Below are 17,660 nucleotides of genomic sequence, written 5' to 3' on the forward strand. Positions count from 1 at the left end.
ACGCACTGGCTGTACGCACTCATACACCCCAGCTGCACGCACAGACTGGCTGTACGCATGCATACACAGGCTGTATGTACAGATGTGCACTGGCTGTGCATGCATACAGGCTGGCTGTACACATGCATGCATGTCAGCTGCGTCCATACACATGCACACACAGAGGCTGTATGCACACATATGCACCAGCTGTGCACACACACACTGGCTGTGCATATGCACAGGCTGCATGCACACAGACAGGCTGTATGCACGGGCACCCCTGGCTGCACACATACACACACAGGCTATATGCACACACATCCCAGCTGTGTGCGCGCGCGCACACACACACACAGAGGCCGTATGCATACCATCCCTCGGCTGTGCACACATACATGCACACACAGGTTGTATGCGCACACACAGGCTGCACGCACATGCTCCCCAGCTATGCACAAATATGCACAGGCTGTGCACACATACATGCACACACAGGTTGTATGCGCACACACAGGCTGTATGCACATGCTCCCCAGCTATGCACAAATATGCACAGGCTGCACACACATACACACACAGGCTGTATGCACACCTGACCCTGGCTGTGCGAACACACACACACAGGCTATATGCACACACATCCTGGCTGTGCACACACTGGCTGTATACACACACACAGAGACTGCATGCACACACACATACACACAGACAGACTGTATGCATACATGCATGCACAGACACACAGAGGCTGTATGCACACACACAGAGGTTGTATGCATACATACAGGCACAGGCTATATGCACACACAGAGGCTGCACACACACACAGGCTGTATGCCCACATACATGCACACACACACAGAGGCTGCACGCACACATATATGCACAAGCTGCGCACATGCACACACAGGCTGTATGCACACACACAGGCTGCATGTACACATACATGCAGGGATGGAAGGGAGAGAGGGAAGGAGAAGAAGGAAGGGAAGGGAAAACGCAGGCTGTATGCAGACACGCAGGGTGCATGTACACATACATGCACACACACACGCAGGCTACACACACGCAGGGTGCATGTACACATACATGCACACACACACGCAGGCTGTATGCACACACACAGGCTGCACACACATGTATACACACACATAGGCTGCATGTACACATACATGCACACACAGGCTGTATGTACACAGACATGCATGCACACGCAAACAGGCTGTATACACACATACCTGCACAGGCTGTATGCACACACACATACAAGCACACACACGCACAGGCTGTATGCACACACACATGCACAGGCTGAATGCACACAGACATGCATGCACATACAAACAGGCTGTATGCACACACACAGGCTGTATGCACACACACACACAGGCTGTATGCACACACACACACACGCACACACACAGGCTGTATGCACACACACACACACACAGGCTGTATGCACACATACATGCACACACACGCTGTCTCCACATATACATGCACAGGCTGTAATGCACACACACATACACACACACAGGCTGTATGCACACACACACACACAGGCTGTATGCACACACACACACACAGGCTGTATGCACACATACATGCACACACACGCTGTCTCCACATATACATGCACAGGCTGTAATGCACACACACATACACACACACAGGCTGTATGCACACACATACACGCACACGCTGTATGCACAAATACATGCACACGCATGCTGCATGCACACACACACAGGCTGTATGTACACATGCATGAACACACACACACACGCTGTGTGCACACATACGTGCACTCTCCGTGCGCTCCCCCCGCAGCCGCTGCAGGAAGCCGGTCCCCCGGCGCACCCCCGGCGCAACCCGCCGCCCGGGCCAAAAAAGGGGCGCCGCGGCGGAGCGCGCGACGCGCCTCCCCCTCGTATTTCCTCCCCCGCCCACTCGCGGCGCGGCGGGGCGCGCGGCGGGGCTGGCTGCCGCCCGGCGTGGAAAGTTGTAGCGGCGGCGGCAGGATGCGCGGCGCGCGGTGAGTGCCCCGGCGGCGGCGGCGGGCGGCGGGGGCGCGGGTGGAACCTCCGGGATCTCCGCCTCAGCCGCGGCTGGCTGCGCCGGGGGTGCGCGCGCGCGCGTGTGTGTGTGTGTGTGCGCGTGTGTGGTGCGCGTGTGTGTGTGCGCGCGGTCGTGCCGGTGCCCCGGGGGCCGGGCCGCGGCCGGGGGGGGGGGAGCGCGACGCGCACCGGAGGGCGGGGGGGGGGGGGGGGGGGCAGCGGGAACTTTTGCCCCCGGGGGAGGCGCCGCTTCGGCCAGGGCCCGGGTGCGCCAGGGCCCCTCCCCTCGCGGGACCCCCGGCGAGGGGCTCCCCCGGGGGCGCCGCGGGGTCCCGCCCGTGGTGTGTGTGTGTGGGGGCGGGGGGGGGCGCGGGGAAACTGGCCCGGCGCGCGTCTGTTGTGCCTCGCGCCGGCGTCTCCCCCCCCCCCTCCCCGCCCCGGGCCGCGAGGAAACCCCCTCGGTGACCCCTCCCCCGACCCCTCCCCCACCCCCGCCCGCCCCGGCCGGGGAAGGGGGCGGGGCCGGGAGACCCGGTGACGTCACTGCTCCGGCCCCGCTTCCTGCAATAGAAAGTGAGAGAAGGTAAAACACCCCCCCGCCCCCCCCCCCCGCGTCACCCCCCCTCCCCCCGCGCCCCTCCCCCCGCGCCCCTCCCCCCACCGGTGACCGGGGCGCCGGGGGGCGGGGCGGGGCGGGGGAGCGCGTCTCTCCCCCGGGGGAGCCCGGCGGATGCGCCGAGGCCGCCCGTGCCCGCCGGCCCTCCCCCGCCGGGCCGCCCCGCCCCGCCCGCCTGTCAGGGGAGGCCTCCCCGCCCTGTGCCTGTGTGTGTCCCGGCGGGGGGGCGGGCCCGGGGCCGGCGGGCTCCCGTGTGGGACATGGGGGGGGGGGAGGGTCCCGGGGGAGGGGTCTGCCGCGCGGGGGGCGGGCGCGGCCGGGGGCCGGCCGGCGGGGGGCTGTGGAGGGGGCCGTGCCGGGGGGCGGCGCCTTGGCCGGCCCGGGGGGACGGTGCATGGAGGAGGGGTGGGTGTCGGTGCCGGGCGGTGCGTGTGTGTGCGTGTGTGTGGGGGGAGCGCGGGGCCGGGCGCGGCGGCGGCGGCGCTGGGTCATGTTTGTGTTTGAGGTTGTCAAGTGAAGGAGGCTCCCGGCCCCCCCCCCGCTGCCCCCCCCCAACCCACCCCCCCTCCCCCCCCCGCTCCCGCCGCCGCCGTCCGCCGCGCAGGGGTCGCCGCGCTCCCCGCCGCCGCCATCAGCCGCCGCCGCCAGGTTTGCAGCGGGCCCGCGGGGGGGCGGGAGGGGGGCTCGGGAGGCGTCGCGCTGGGGGGGGGGGATGGGGGGGTGCGGGGCGGGACGGGCGCTCCCCGCCGCCCCCTTCGCGCGGAGCTGCGGCAGCCACAACACAATGTGCCCTCCGCCGGCGGCGGGGGGCGGGCGGGGACGGGGAGGACCGCAAGGCCCCGCTGCCCCCCCCCCCGCCCCCAGCCCCGCTCCGCCGGGCCGCCGCGGCCCCTGCGGGACGTGCGGGGACTCCGCGCTGGCGGCGCGGCCGCCGGCTTCACCCCCGGCCCCGGGCGGGCAGCGGCTCTGCGGGGCGCTCCCCCCGGTCCGCGGCCGGGGCTGGGGCCGTGTGTGTGAGTGGGGAGGGGGGTGCGCCCAGCCCCCGCGGCTCCTCCCGCCCCAGCCCCGCCGCCGTCCCCGCGGGGTGCCGGGCTGCGGCCGCCCCCCCGCGCCCCCCGGCATGTGTGCAGCGCTTTGTTCGGTGCGGCGTTGCAGAGGGGTTTTCCCAGGCTCCTCCCTCTTTATTCATTCATGGTTTTTTTTTTTCGGTTGGTTTTTTTTTTTTTTCCCCTTCCCTTCCCTTCCTCCTTCTCCTTCCCTGTCTCCCTTCCCTTCCATCCCTGCTCGCACATACCGGCGGCTCTCCGGGGCCGCCTCCCTCCCCGCACCGCTCCCGACCCTGCATTTTTTTTTTTTTTTTTTTTTTTGAAGGGGGATGCGTCCGCCGTGTTTACAAAGGCCCGCTTCTCCCCCTCCCTTTCCCCTCAAATTAAGGAGAGAATGACTTTTCGCCTGGGTCCTGTGCGGTGTTTCCACCGTGGCTTTCACACAGCCATCTCTTCCCTTCCCCCCCCCCCCCCTCACCCCCCCCGAAAAAACGAGTCCTGCTGGGAGCGAGGGAAATCGGTGCTTTTACAGCCTAAAATGAGATGTCATTTGTGCTGCAGGGCAGCATCGGGAGATGCTTATGGTTTACGGGCACCCGGCGGGGGGGGGGTGGGTTCAAACTCCTGCTCCCAATAACTTGCGTGAAGAACTGACGTTGTTTATTATAATCTTTAAAAACCTCGGCCCGGCGGCACCCCCACAACAAAGGGGGGACACTGGGGTTCAGGGGGTGTGCATCGCTTCCAGCAATCCAGCCACTTCTCTGCATTTCCAGTTTTTGCCCGACACCGGGAGAAAGGGACCTGTGAGCTCTAAGGTTTTATTTCATTCCTAAATCTTTCTCTTACCCTTGCAGATAAAGTGGTACGAGGAGAACAACTTGACAGGCTGCCTGCTCTGTTTTGGATTTTTCCTTGTTTTTCCTTTAAGGTGCAGTAATACCCTAGTGAAGAATCATTAGTCAGAATAACATTTTCCAGCCTTCCTTTGTGTCAGTTGCAGTCAGTTTCTTCTCCTGTTTGGGTCTTTTTATGCAGCAACAGACAAAAGAAACATTAAAAATTAATGGCTGTATTCCTCAACAGTCGCACGCTGAAGGGGTGGTTGCAAGTAGTCTATTTTAAGTGGGGTTGCATTCCATTTTTGTAAAAACATGGTTGTCTTAAAAAACCCCAACAACAAAACAACCAAAAAACCAGAAACATTACCCCCCTCTGAAATTAATACTTACAACAAATGTTAAAAATTCTACGTACTTCTTCCTTTGAGTAGCTATGCCTAATCAACTTGTCCATATTAGAGGCCATTCTGAAGTTTCTATGAATTTTTAAAATTTCTTCCCAGTGTTTACTAAAATAACCTGACTGTTAGCATGAGGTAGTACTACTATAAAAAAATAGTGAAAAGTGGTTAATTTTTTTTTTTAGCTGAAGGGTGGAATTACACCGGTCACTTTCTTTTTTAAGTTCTTATGTAAGTAGCTTGCCATAGTTCTTTGAGAGATTTCACATGCTGTAGGACTTCAGAAACTAAACAAAATACTCCTTTAAACTGGAATCAAATGGCCAGAATATTTGAAAAAGTGAGCAAATTTTGTTAATCTTAAAGATGCGGGTTTCGGGATGCAGATGTAGGTTTGTGCCAATTTAGCAGCAGATCTGTGTCTTGGGCTATTAAAAGAATTCCCTGGTCCGTGGGGTTTATCTGTACTGGGGCTTTGCTGGCTGCAGCCTCTTGCAAATGCACGGGGGCTGCTGCTGCTACATAGGATCACACCAGGGCAGAAACTTGCTGTCCAGCAGCTTGCAGGTGAGTCAAGAGCCAGTGTGATGCTCTGCTGTATGCTGATAATTTTGGCAGAAATATTCCATGGGGAGTTCTTTTGGACTTGCACACTCCGTGTAAGGAACCCGGAGGTAGCTGATGTTGCAAATAGGGTGACTTACTGCTGATGCTGTGTGTGTTTGCCCTTCGTTCTGCTCTTCCCCGACCCCAAAATGAAGATCCATCTCTGAAAGCCTGATGTCAAGTTTTGGTTTAGTTTTCTGGATTTATTTGCATGGGACACGAGTTGCTGGAAGATGTTTTCTGGCTAGAAAACAGCTGACAAGTGTGGAAAAGTGTCTTAGTTTTCTCATGCTTCCTGAGTAATCCCAAAAGGAGTTTCACCCTCATGTAGTCTTCTTAAGATACTGGAACGTTTCACTCCGTAAAAGGATAGGTACAGAAATATTTCTTGCTTTTCGCTTGATTTCCATAGCCTCCTGAGGATGGAAGGGGGCAGATAGGTATCTTTGTTTTCCCTATTAACGCATACATCTCACAACTTTTCTTTCTCTTTTTTTAGCATACGGATTAACTGACCCCTTTGACAAGTTTATGGAGCTGCCATCTCTCTGCTTGCTGTGCTTTCCATTTCTGAGAGGAGAAAGTGGTGTATGAGAATAGAGGAAAATGCCTCGGACAAAGCAGATACATCCCAGAAATCTGAGAGGTATGTAGCTCTCAGCTGAGACAGAAAAGCTCTTGGGGAACTCGGCTGCAGTTTCAATTATGAGGTTAGAGGAATATGTATTTAAGAAGTCTGTTTTGATCCAAAAATAGTCTGCAGGCAAGTTTTAGGAGTTGTCCATGAGACAGCTCTAATTTTGAGAGAAATAAGTGGAATCTGTTATTTTTCCTGCAGTCTGTGTGCTTGATGGCATTCTTGCAGCTTACAGCAATAACCAGCATGAACTTTGAAAATGCAAATGAAGATGTAGCTTTCTTACCAGAGAATTTACAGTCAAAATATACAGGGAGATGGGAAATGCGTGTAATGCAGAAGCAGTGTCAGATCTGACAGCCGGTAGTTGTTTTTCTTAATAGTAATCAGTTTGGCTTGCCTTTTGAGGGGTTGAAACTCTCCTCCCATGCATGCCTCCTCACTGTTTATCATCTGTCACCCACACTACCTCGGGCATTGCTAGCTTTGACCTTGGTCTCCTGGCTGTCCTGCCTCTGCACAGCCAAGTGATTGCTCGTTGGCTACTGAAAGGAACAAGCAGGCAAGCGACCTGCTCCACGAACTGGCAAGTGTACGTGTCCAGGCGTTTCCTTGCACAAAATCCCAGTGCACTTAACCGAGCCCAGGACTGGCAGATGAATGTGAGGAATCTGATCACTGTCTGGGCAGAAGTGGCCCTGGAGGAGTTACACGAGCAGACGTGCATGTTGAGGGAGAACACCCTTCCATCCCCACCCTCGTGCTCAGCTTTTGGGAGAGCGTGCTTCCACCTGCACCCTCACGTGTAGCTGTCATCAGCTTTTTGTAACGTGAGTTTTGCAGTTGCAGTATGGAAGCATCCCTCCAGAGAATACGAGCGATTACAAAACACCCAACATCAAGTTTTAGGGGCAGGAAGAGCATTTGATTCCGGTTTTAACTTCTTTATGCCAAAACCCAACAAACATCCACGTGCGTTTCGGTTGGTTTACAGCTGAGAGGCTCTCAAGTGCTAGTGCATACAGCTGGAGCCGAGACCTCATGTTTGTGGACTGCTGCCACTGCTACCACTGAAGACATTTTTTGCAGTGTCTTTGTTCAGGAAGCGCTGAGTAGTATTGCTCAGTGTGATGGATAAACCTCCATCACAGCTGGGGAGTTTCACGTTCAGGTTGATGCTGTTTCCCCTTCTCACGGAACGTGAAGCAATAAAATAGAGCCCAGTTTTTAATATTGCTGCTTACCAGGTTGCTGACATAGCTGAGCTTATGCTTTCTGATCAAATATGAGAATGGTCTAATTTTAGTACTCCGTCTGATATCTGCACTTGTATTGCCTGAAACTTAATAGGAGTTAAATCTATTGTAAAGCTTTCTATTCACTTAAATGCATTTAAAATAAATAATCTAATTAAACTCTTAATTGTGTAAGAAATTAATTGCTTTTTTTTTCCCCTTGCATAATTTCCCCAGTCATTTAGCTTTTATCGCCCCCTGTAATAGCAGTTTTCATCAGTTCCTATTTTTTCCACAACTAATGGAGTTCTTGAATGAATTACGATGAGTTAAATGTTGAGAAGGGAAATAGAGGTATACAGTGAGCCCGTAATTTGAAATTATGTTGGAGCGGTTAAATGACATTTAAAACAGCACACAGGTGCTGCAAACCTCAGCACGTTGTGGGCATATATTGCTGCTATTGTGAGTTATTAGAGGTGAAGTGATTTGAAAAATCAGTTTACTTCTCATTAGTTATGCCCTATTTCCATTTTTAGTCTAGATAATGAGGAAAACTGGATTTCAGTTTCTTTAGTCATTTTATCAGTCTCTGAGAATATTCCAGAGAATATTTGCCTAACCCCTCAGTTTTTGCTGGAACGTGTGGAGGCTGAAAGGTTTCACAGGTCTGGTTTGTGACAGCGTATTTGTATGTATGCAAAGCTAGAGCTGTCTTAAGTCGATGCTCTTAACCATGAGAACTTTAAAAAGTGCCATTTTTTAATACTGTGGTTCAATCTGTGATAATTAGTACCAATAATAACTAAATGCGCAAAAAGAATGAATGTCTGTGGTCAAAGGTGAAAATCTACAAACTCTTGTAACTTTTGAAAGACAAAGATGCAAGATTAAGTAACCTGCATTTTTAGGTTAAAAGGTGGTGGGTTTTATTTTTGTGGGTTTGTTTTTTTTTTTTTTTTAATTTCTCTAAACCTGATTGTCACCTTTTGTACTATGTACAAAGAACGCTCCGTGGCCTTACCTGGCTTCTCCCTCTCTCTCCCCTCATTGCCCCATAGCGAGTTTAACTGGAGTTGTCTGGAGCCCATCAATGTTTAACTTTTTTGAGAGATCACTGATGAACAACCCTTGACACTATCCTGCTGTGCATCAGATGGGTTGCTTGGGTTGTACTTGCGGTCCAAGTCAGCCTGGAGAATAAACAACCAAGTCCAAGAACCTCAAGTATTTTCCTCTAAAGAAACCCCACTGTGATCCAGCTCTCCTGCTGCCCCCCCAAAACCACACAGACCCCCCCCGCCCCCGACACGTTCCCGTTAATTAATTTGAGGTTTGCTGCAGCATAGGAGTAAGTTTTGAAGGTTTTAATATTGCCTGTGTTTACTGTAAGCAACCTTATTGTCTGGGGAAAATGGAAGGAGCGTTGTTTAATATAAAGAGCTAAATTTAAGATTCTGGCAGGAAACCTTAAAGCTGCTCTTTTTGTGACATGGCTTGATTTTACTCATTTTGTATACTTCTGAGAGAGCTGATGGCGATTGGCAGAAGTATTTGGATCAGTGAAGATCAGGTTTATTTTTTGTGGGTTGTTTTGTGTGCTGAGGTCCTCTCCCCTTTCCCCCTTCTTGGCTTTTGCTGCCTGTTTAGATGAGTCAATATAGCGCTTTACTAACCTGTTTTTACAGCAGGAAAAAAACACCCCAACCACCCTGTATCAAGAGGATAGGATACAGAAAGCATTATTTTGCAAATAACAAATGGCCAACTAATTTAATTTTTTGTTTTTCATGACTGCGTTAGTGACATGGTGTTAATGCCCGACTGTGGCTGAACGAGCGTGTTGTAGCTAAGGGTACCGCTAAGGCATCTGCTGTGCCGCGCTCGTTTCGTTATGTTGCTTTGTCACATCAGCCTTCCCTGCTTCTTACTGCACATACATCCTGAAGTCAGAAATGTTACTGTCACCAGCGGACCACTTTGGTAAGAGGAGTTGTGCACAATGTCCGACTGTCTCCTGACTAATTTCACAGTCGTGGTCGCCCCCAGCAAGTAGGGGTGAGTGGCTAAAATAGGAGAGAAATGACAGTTTTGCAGGTCTCAAAAGGATATGGGTTGGAAAATGCTTAGTAATTTTGAAGGTGACGGCTAAAGATATGCCTAGGAAAAGTCTGGCATGGGCTACTTGTCAGCCGTGTGGCTGGAATGGAGTTCATAAGCAGGTATTCCTGATGGTCTCTTAAATAGCAAAGATACATATTGTGTTGCTAATCAAAAGCATCATCACTCCCCCTGCGGAAAATAAATGTGCTGCAAAAGTGTGCTTATTCAGATATCCAGAGGCTGCCTTTTCGTAATTTATTTGTTGCGTGAAATTGTAGCTCGCTGAAGCTAACAAAAAGGTGACTTTGTGGTTACACCCTGTATTTACATGGCCAATTGATACACAGGTGTAACAAAACGTGGGGTAGAAGCTGTAATGTATTCCCAGAAGTACAGTTACATTAGTGAATCATGCTTTTAGCAGGGTTGAGTGGGCTTGGTTTGTTGTCAGATGGTTGTGAGGATACAGAAGGAAAAACAACTCATGTTTTTGTTTACTTAGAAGTACCCAGTTGCAGAGTTTAAAAAGAAAACTAATTTAATATGTGTACAGCATTTAGCTTGGTGCTCTGATTCACCAATACAGAACTGTAACAGAAATATTTTGGAACTTTCTTTCTAGATAAGCTTTCTGTTATTTTTAAGAAGGCAAGTTGTTGCTGTTTCTCTTTTTCCTTCTCAGTCAAATATTTCTATTTGAAACAAATGGTGGACAGGCCCATGAAGTTCAACAGCCATCTCCTAACACTTCACATTTGATAAGGAAATGCAAGTATAATATGAATAGCTTTGCTCAGTAGCTTGATAGCATTGCAGCAGTCTGAAAACCGTGCTTAAGTTTGCTGGAAAACTGGATACATTCCGGGCCTTACGATGTCCAGGAGAGCTAGGCATCTGCTGTGTCTTAAGGGTCATTTAGCAAAGACTCCTTGAGTTGGTTCAGAATTGTAATGTGCTTTTGCTCCTGAAAACAGGCCTGTCTAGACTGAAAGTTGACAGGTTGATATTTCTTACTAGTGTTTGGTCGTGTACTCTATAAAACTTGAGTATCGATTGGTGTGCTGTGCTTTAGTTCATGATTTGCATCAAATGACTTGAAAAAAGTGCTGAGATTTCTCAAGGCTCGCTGCTGTAACTTGTGCTGGCTTGGCTCAAAAGAAAAGTGCAAGAACAACAATTGACTTTTGGGTTTCGGTATTGTTTCGGAGGCAAAAATAATACCCCACTTCAGGGTATTTTTGAGGGGCTGTAGATGCAGTATTGGTACAGCAGAAGTGCTAGTGGTCTGCGCTCTGCAGCGTACCTGTAGACATCTGTAATGATGCTGTATACGTGTCTTAAATTTCTGGAACAAATGTGAGACTGAGGTGGAACAAGCAGTCAAGAGTTTTGACTCGGTGGCTTTGTTACAGAAATATCCTGTGATTTGGCTAGCAGTTCTTGTTTCTGTATATCAGATTGTTTTGTATGATGACTTCTGCAAACCAGATTTGAACCCAAAACCTCCCTCGTGAAGGTAGAGAGAGTGCACGGCTCTGTTGGTGTGTTGTCAGCTGGAGTACCAGGAGATCCACCTGTAATGCAATGAATAGACCAGCTCTCTTGTAGACCATAGAGGTACTCTCTGCCTTGTGTTTCTCATCTGGGATGTGGAATGATGATGTTTGTTTTTGTTTTACTTGCTTAGAGTGTAAAATCTTTAGGCTGTTTCTTGCAGTCCGAATGGTTTAACATCTTGCATGTTAGGTATCTTCTTGGCTGCAGCCCTTAGATTTTATTGTAATGTGAATAATGTCTGATTTACCTGTGAAAAACTATCTAAAATACTCTGCAGTGTAAGAAGGGCTGGATTTAAAGATGTGGTTTGCAACCCTTTCCCATCATCTGTCCTGTTCATGTATTGTTCCGTGTACCTAAATTTTGTCACGGGTTTTCAGCAGGGTCTGGTCCTATTCACTGCACAGGATAGTTGGGGCTGGTGTCAGTGGCCACAAGCGATGGACAAAAGCCCATTGAGAGCGGGTTGCAAGAAGGGAAAGAACAGCAGGGTGGATAAGACTCTTCAGCGTTGCTTTGAGACAACTGCTTTTAACTCCTGCCTCTACCACTGAGTTTCTTGTGTGAGACTGAACCGCTAATTGCATGTGCTGCATTTTGCCAGAGTTGAGATACCTGGGCACAAATTCTGAGTTTTTGCTGCTGCAGTCGGTCTGCTATGGCTACAGTTTGGATGCAAAACACTGCAAAAATTCTACATACCTTTAAAAGAAAATATAAAAAAATAGAGGTCTAGATAACTTAGTTGAAGATCCAAGATTAGCCAGCACTTTTGGCAAATCTTTTAATCTCTGTATGCCTCTTGTTTTCTGCCTGTAAATTGGAGATAGCAGTACCACGTCAGCTTTTAAGAGTTCAGAAGATAAAGTAGTTAGCATTGTAAAGCAGACGTTTGGTGGCTAAATAACGGAAAAGATGATGAAGAAACTAAAAGCAAACGGAGCCAAGCAGGGAGCACAGCCCATGTTACGCACTGGCTTAGTTTGCGTAAACACCCTTGCATTTGGCATTCTCCAACTTCTTGCTGCTTCACTTCACAATCTTAACATTTAAAAGGTATTCTTTAGGCTTACTTCCTAGCTTTTAAAATACTAAACTAAACCCCCCAGAAGTTCCACCGTATTGAAGCACAGTGCTTGTCATATGAGTCATAGATGTGTTGGGACCTCGGACTTTTTTTGCTGCGTGAGCCGTGTGGCACGCTGATGTGCCCCGCGTGGACCTGGCGCCGGAGAGCGGAGAAAGACATTGCTCCCATCGGTGAGTGTTCGTCATCATGTTGCAGAGTTTCAAGCTGTTGCTGAGAAAGCCCCTGTGGCCAGGAGGGAGTACTTACTGCAGGAAAAGTCTCTAGAGAGGGACATCTTTAATGTCATTGTTTCCCAATTGGTTTCGAGACTGGTTTAAGCCATTGCGTCTGGAGGAGGAGGAGGAGGAGGAAGCAGCGAAGCGAACCTGCCTTCCGCCATCTCAGATGCTCGTTCCCTGTGTTGTGTTGCCCTCATCGCTTGTGTTCGCTGGCCCTGCAGTGGAAGAAGTAGTGGGACCCAGAGTTATCTGTGGTTGCATCACAGGTTGGGGGTCACCTTTGTTCTGGGTTGGACGGTTCCCTGGCAGGTGACAGTGCCAGCCCAGGAAGGACAGCGCAGGGTTGTCTTGAGCCTCTTCCTTGAGCTCGTCATGAAACTATGTTGGAAATCTCTTATTTGCCTTGTGTAAGCAGCAGGCTGTTTGAGCCGCTTTAATTGTCCAAAAACAAGTATAGATTTTCAGAAGGATAACAGAAGGTGTGTTCCTTTTTTCTGGTTTCATTGCTTTTCCTTCTAGAACCCCCCTGATCTATTGACAAGGTTCAAAACTGGGAAGTGATGAAGATTCTTAATAGATGACTTGAAGAATTCTAGTGTGCTGGTAAAACAGCAGGAAATTGAACTGGTCTCAGTTGACACCTTAATAGAAAATAAAATAAAACACTCCCTCTAAAATTTGGCGTAGAACTTTCATTCAGAATGAACAAAATTTGGCTAAGATTTAAGCAAGTAAAAAAGAGGTCCAAAAAACCAAACTTGATTGTAGCTGGCACTGCTGGCTTTGAACATGTATTTATAGATTTCTGCTTATGCACACTAAATACTAGGAAAAGAGAATGGGGATAATGCTAAGAGAGTCTGCTGGATACAGACACTGGCAAAAATAGGTGCTTTCAAAGCGAGTTAAAATAACATGAAGAAGAGGGATAAAAGGATGGTATTCCAGCTAACAGGATTGCAGAGAAATACCTGCAAGAATGTTGATGAAAGGAAAAGAATGAAATAAGGAGCTTACTTTTTTTCTCTTGATAGTAGAAAACAACAAATTATATTTTTTTATGGAATATAAAATCATTATAATTGCAGTTAGAATCAGGCTTGAGCTGGAAGAAGTTGCTGAAGGGTAAGATTAAAAAAACCTGAATTCAGACAGAAACGAAAAAAGCAGCAATGAACTGAGGCTTGAAAGCTTCATATAAGCCAGTTAGATTTCTTTCAGAATACAGTGAAGTGGAAACAGTGCAGATCTGTAATTCTGCCTCACCTTTACATCCTGTATCTTCTTTATTGCTAATTGAGCGTGGAGAAAGAAATGCTACAGGATTTGGCATTTGCTGAAGCATGAACTCCGGTGTGTTAGGAAGGTCATGAAAAAAAAAATTGCAGCTGTGAAAAGAGAAACAAAAAGTAAGATTTCAGCAGTTGCTTTTTCGAACGTTTCTATTAAAGCAGGCAGTTGGCTCTGGGATGAAACTGAGTCCAGTCTTTTGAGCCCAGGAAGAATTACATTTTGTTAAGAGTCCAGCTTTCTTAGGATAATTTAGAAGAATATGGCACTGTCGGTTTGTTTAAATCCTTGCATCTCCTAATAGATGGTGGTTTTCTGTGAATATATATGTAAGGTAACTGTTTTAATGTGTGTGGGGTTTAATGTGTCTGTGTGTGTGTGAACTTAACGACCAAAAAAACCCCAACAACCACTTCTAATATGTAACCATTAGAAATTAACGTGTAAATAGTAAAATCCTGGACAGGCTGGAGAAGCTTGGTTAAGAGAGTCTCCTTGCAGGTTTACGGTCATCTACATCTTAAATGACTGTTTTAATAAAGCTAAAGGTTTACAGTCTGGTGTCTTTCTTAATTGACTTTTTACTGCTTTAAAACTACGCAAGTTTCGCTTTTGACATTGCTGTCAGTATTTTCAAACTTTGAAGGGACCGGTCCACTAGCCTTTGCAGTTGCCGGCTGTCTTACTGTGCAGTCTTTTAGCTAGCCCAGTAAATTTTCCAAGAATATTGTTACCACTTAAAAATACCTTGTTGCAGTGGATTCTGTTTGAATAAAAAAGGTACCAAAAGAACTTGCAGCATAGTTACTGTTTGTTTCAAACTTGTGTGGTGCCTGAGTTAGGATGCTTGAAAGGGTTTGTGTGATAAATGCTAACCTGCAGCTCCAGGCAAGGATTCTTGGGCTGTGGGAAGAATTCCCAGTCCTTGGCCCTTGGCAGGGTGGAGGCATGCAGGACCTTGCTTAGGGAGCTCGGGAACAGCACGTGGTTGTCTGCATGTTAGGGGGTAGTGTCTGTTTGACCTAACAATGTGCAAAATTGCTGAAGAGGTAAAAAAACCACTTTTTTTTTTTTTTTTCCTAACCACAGTTAGTCATTATCACCAAAACAGTCACCCTGTAGCCCACCCTGATGTACTCAGTAAGCTTAGAAAGAGACTTGCATTTTTGGGGCTGTGCTGTCTTGGTTTCGTTTTTAATCCTGAAATTATTCCCTCTCATGGCATGTATTTTGAGTTTCTTCTTATGATCAGACAATTTGATTTCAAATTGCAAACTGCTGTAAATATTTATGCTGGAAGACATAAAGGAGACATCCTAGAGCTACACGTTTTCAAGAAGCTAGTTATACCACTATGTATTTCCTAGACTTGTTCATTCTTTGGTATGTTGGACTTCTCTAGTAAGCATTTTAGCTCAGTAATGGCTTGTGAGATGATGGAGAGAGAAACTCAAGCTCTGACTCTGTTGGAAAAGCTAGGTTAAAACGGATGAATAAACTGGACTTTAAATTTCCAATTTAGATGAATTGGGCAAAGTGCAGTCTTTCCCTCCACTTGTTTAAATGTATCGCAACTCAGAATATTTACATTAAGAAGAAGGAGCAAGGGAAAAACCCCTGCGGCAGATGTTTGGAGACTTTGATGACGCATTTGTGGGGGAAGTGGGGAAGCTCTGGTTCAGTAGGCGAGGCAGTACTGTTTGTTTTTATGCAAAGGCTTTTTAAATGCCCTTAAAGCTTCTCTCAGAATGAGGTTGCTCGGAGAATATGCTGACTTCGTGATTCCTGTATGACCTTTGATGGCAGACTGAAGAAGTAATGTCTTTCTAATGTTCTGCAGGTGGTGAAAAGTGGAAGGTGGGTTTTCGTTAAGGCAAAGTCAGAAGAGTCTACGTACTTGAAAATTTCATCTTTCACTTGAGACTTTGTGGATACTCATGTAATTGAATCTGGTTAGTGCAGTAAACTGGATTTAACATCTTTGATTGCCAGCAGAAGCAGCAAGTAGAGGATGCATGTTCATATGTTAAATACCCTGTAAAGTTTTTTTTCCCCCTGAATTCCTGTGCGTTTAAAGGATAAGTTCCCACCAAGTCCCCTTCGTAAATCCTGGGGCAGACGTCCCGGATTAAAATTGCAAAAGGTTTGGAACGAGTGCGGGTAGGAAAAGCAGGGGTTCAGCAAGAGCCTGTGGTGTAGCGTCGCTACAAAACAACTGTATGTGTGTTCCTAGTTACCTATGAAATATGTGGCTTACGCCCTGCCAGCGGCAGTAGTCATGGAATATCCAGAGCACACCGCATGATTTCCTCTGATTTTTGGCTTGATGTTGGGGGGTGGGAAGCAGGGTAAGGTAATGTTGGATGGCATTGTTTCTAACGACTGAGCTCTGCGAAGTCAGGCGGGAGTTTGCACGCTTGCTCTTACCCCAGAGGTTGTAATGCAGACAGAATATGGAGCCAGGAAAAAGAAAGAAGTGTTTAGAAATGGCACTTGTAATTTCTGTGGTGGTTTTGCCTGTAAGGGATTTGCCTATAAGGAATCTCTAGCCATCCTGCTTTTTGAAGAGGAGTGCCTGTCTCTTACACAGAAGATGTACAGATTTTACCTCTCTCCCTGCTTCAGGATTTCTTACAGGATGAAGTATTGCTGTCCCAGATCTATGAAGGGAACACAACGGTGTATGTATTGTGTTTAAAAAAATAATCACTCTCTTAAATTTTTTAGTAAAACACCTAATACGCCAAAATGTTCCTCTAATTCTCTGTTGTCAAGAGGCAGAGCTAAGTATGTATATTGCAATAGTTTGATGGCTTGAATCTTAAAAGAGAATTGCCTTCTTCACTGTAAGGGCAACGCTTTTGTGGCTAAGAGGCAGATTAGGAACTCTGAAAATACTAAACTTCGTTACAGGGATGATTTAATAACTTTCAAACAAATATTTATGTAGTGTACACAGCAGACTTGCTGAATTTGTCTCAGCTATTGCATGCATTTGTTACAGGGGTGGGATAGTATCGTTTTGTATAACGACTTATGGAACGTTTATTTATGTTTTCCCCTGGTGTTTTTTCTTTCTTTTAAATAAAGTGTATTTCTGTGCCAATAAAATCTTAGGTTTAGTTTAGAACGCTGTGTATGTATGTTATGTTCAGGTATATGTGTCCATTAGCATGTTTCAAAATAGTGTTGTCTTTGTGTGCTTTTTCCTTTTTTTCTTAGAATTCTAGAACGTAACCTGAAACAGTGATGTAAATTCTGAAGATACGAGAGGAACTGCCGTTCTGGTATAGGATGATTTTTCTTTGTGTCAGACTTGTGAAATGCAGTTTGTCTTCAGCACCTCTTCAGCAAGGTTTGGTACCCGGCTTGCTGGAGAACCTGGCTGCCATCCCTGTTCCCGTACATGACATCCATTGCCGCCATGGTAGAAAGCAAGCCAGTTTTTGTTGTTTGCTTACTAAATGCAGGTCTACTTCCCTGTTGAAAGGGTCAATCTTCCATCCTCTTAGGCTCATTAATTAGGCTAGTCGTTAGACTCGCTCAGAAGCCCTGCAGTCTTAACAGTTTATGGGTTTCTGAAGCTTTCGGTTGTCTTGGTGTGTCATCTGCATATGCAACAGAACTGTCAGGGAAGCTGAAGTTCCCTGCTGGAGCAGGTTGGGAGCTCCTGCCTGGGGCCTTTGCTGGAGGGATGCGATATCATACCGTGAGTGGGCACCATGGGCAGACTGGGGCACGTCCCAGAGCTCGTGGGAAGTTTTCACAGGCATCCAGGTGGGATATGGCCTTGGCACAAAACAGGCTTTAATTATTAATGTTTTTCCGGTATCTTATGGGTGACTTCTCTCACGTCTTTTCAAAAATAAATGAATAGTGCATTCCTCTTTGCAACTACAACTTTAACATTTTTTCTTTGCAAGTTTTTTTTTCTGAGTGTTGTTTCTCTATTATTTTTTTTTCTTCCTCTGTGCTTTTTT

The 17,660-nt window shown here is 47.7% G+C and overlaps 1 protein-coding gene across 5 annotated transcripts in view; it reads left to right on the plus strand.

Moving 5' to 3' along the window:
• The first annotated feature begins 1,877 nt into the window (after positions 1–1,877).
• HIVEP1 (HIVEP zinc finger 1) overlaps positions 1,878–17,660 on the plus strand; it is a 123,202-nt gene continuing 107,419 nt past the window's right edge. Inside the window, exons 1-3 of one of the 5 annotated variants that reach the window (XM_055703926.1) lie at positions 3,244–3,303; positions 4,559–4,632; positions 6,050–6,196. In XM_055703926.1, the coding sequence (XP_055559901.1) occupies positions 6,157–6,196 (40 nt within the window). In that variant the 5' untranslated portion in view covers positions 3,244–3,303; positions 4,559–4,632; positions 6,050–6,156. The other 4 variants (XM_055703924.1, XM_055703927.1, XM_055703925.1 and 1 more) reach the window with 4 other exon arrangements.

This window comes from Falco cherrug, chromosome 3 (genome assembly GCF_023634085.1).
Source record: "Falco cherrug isolate bFalChe1 chromosome 3, bFalChe1.pri, whole genome shotgun sequence".
NCBI lineage: Eukaryota > Metazoa > Chordata > Aves > Falconiformes > Falconidae > Falco > Falco cherrug.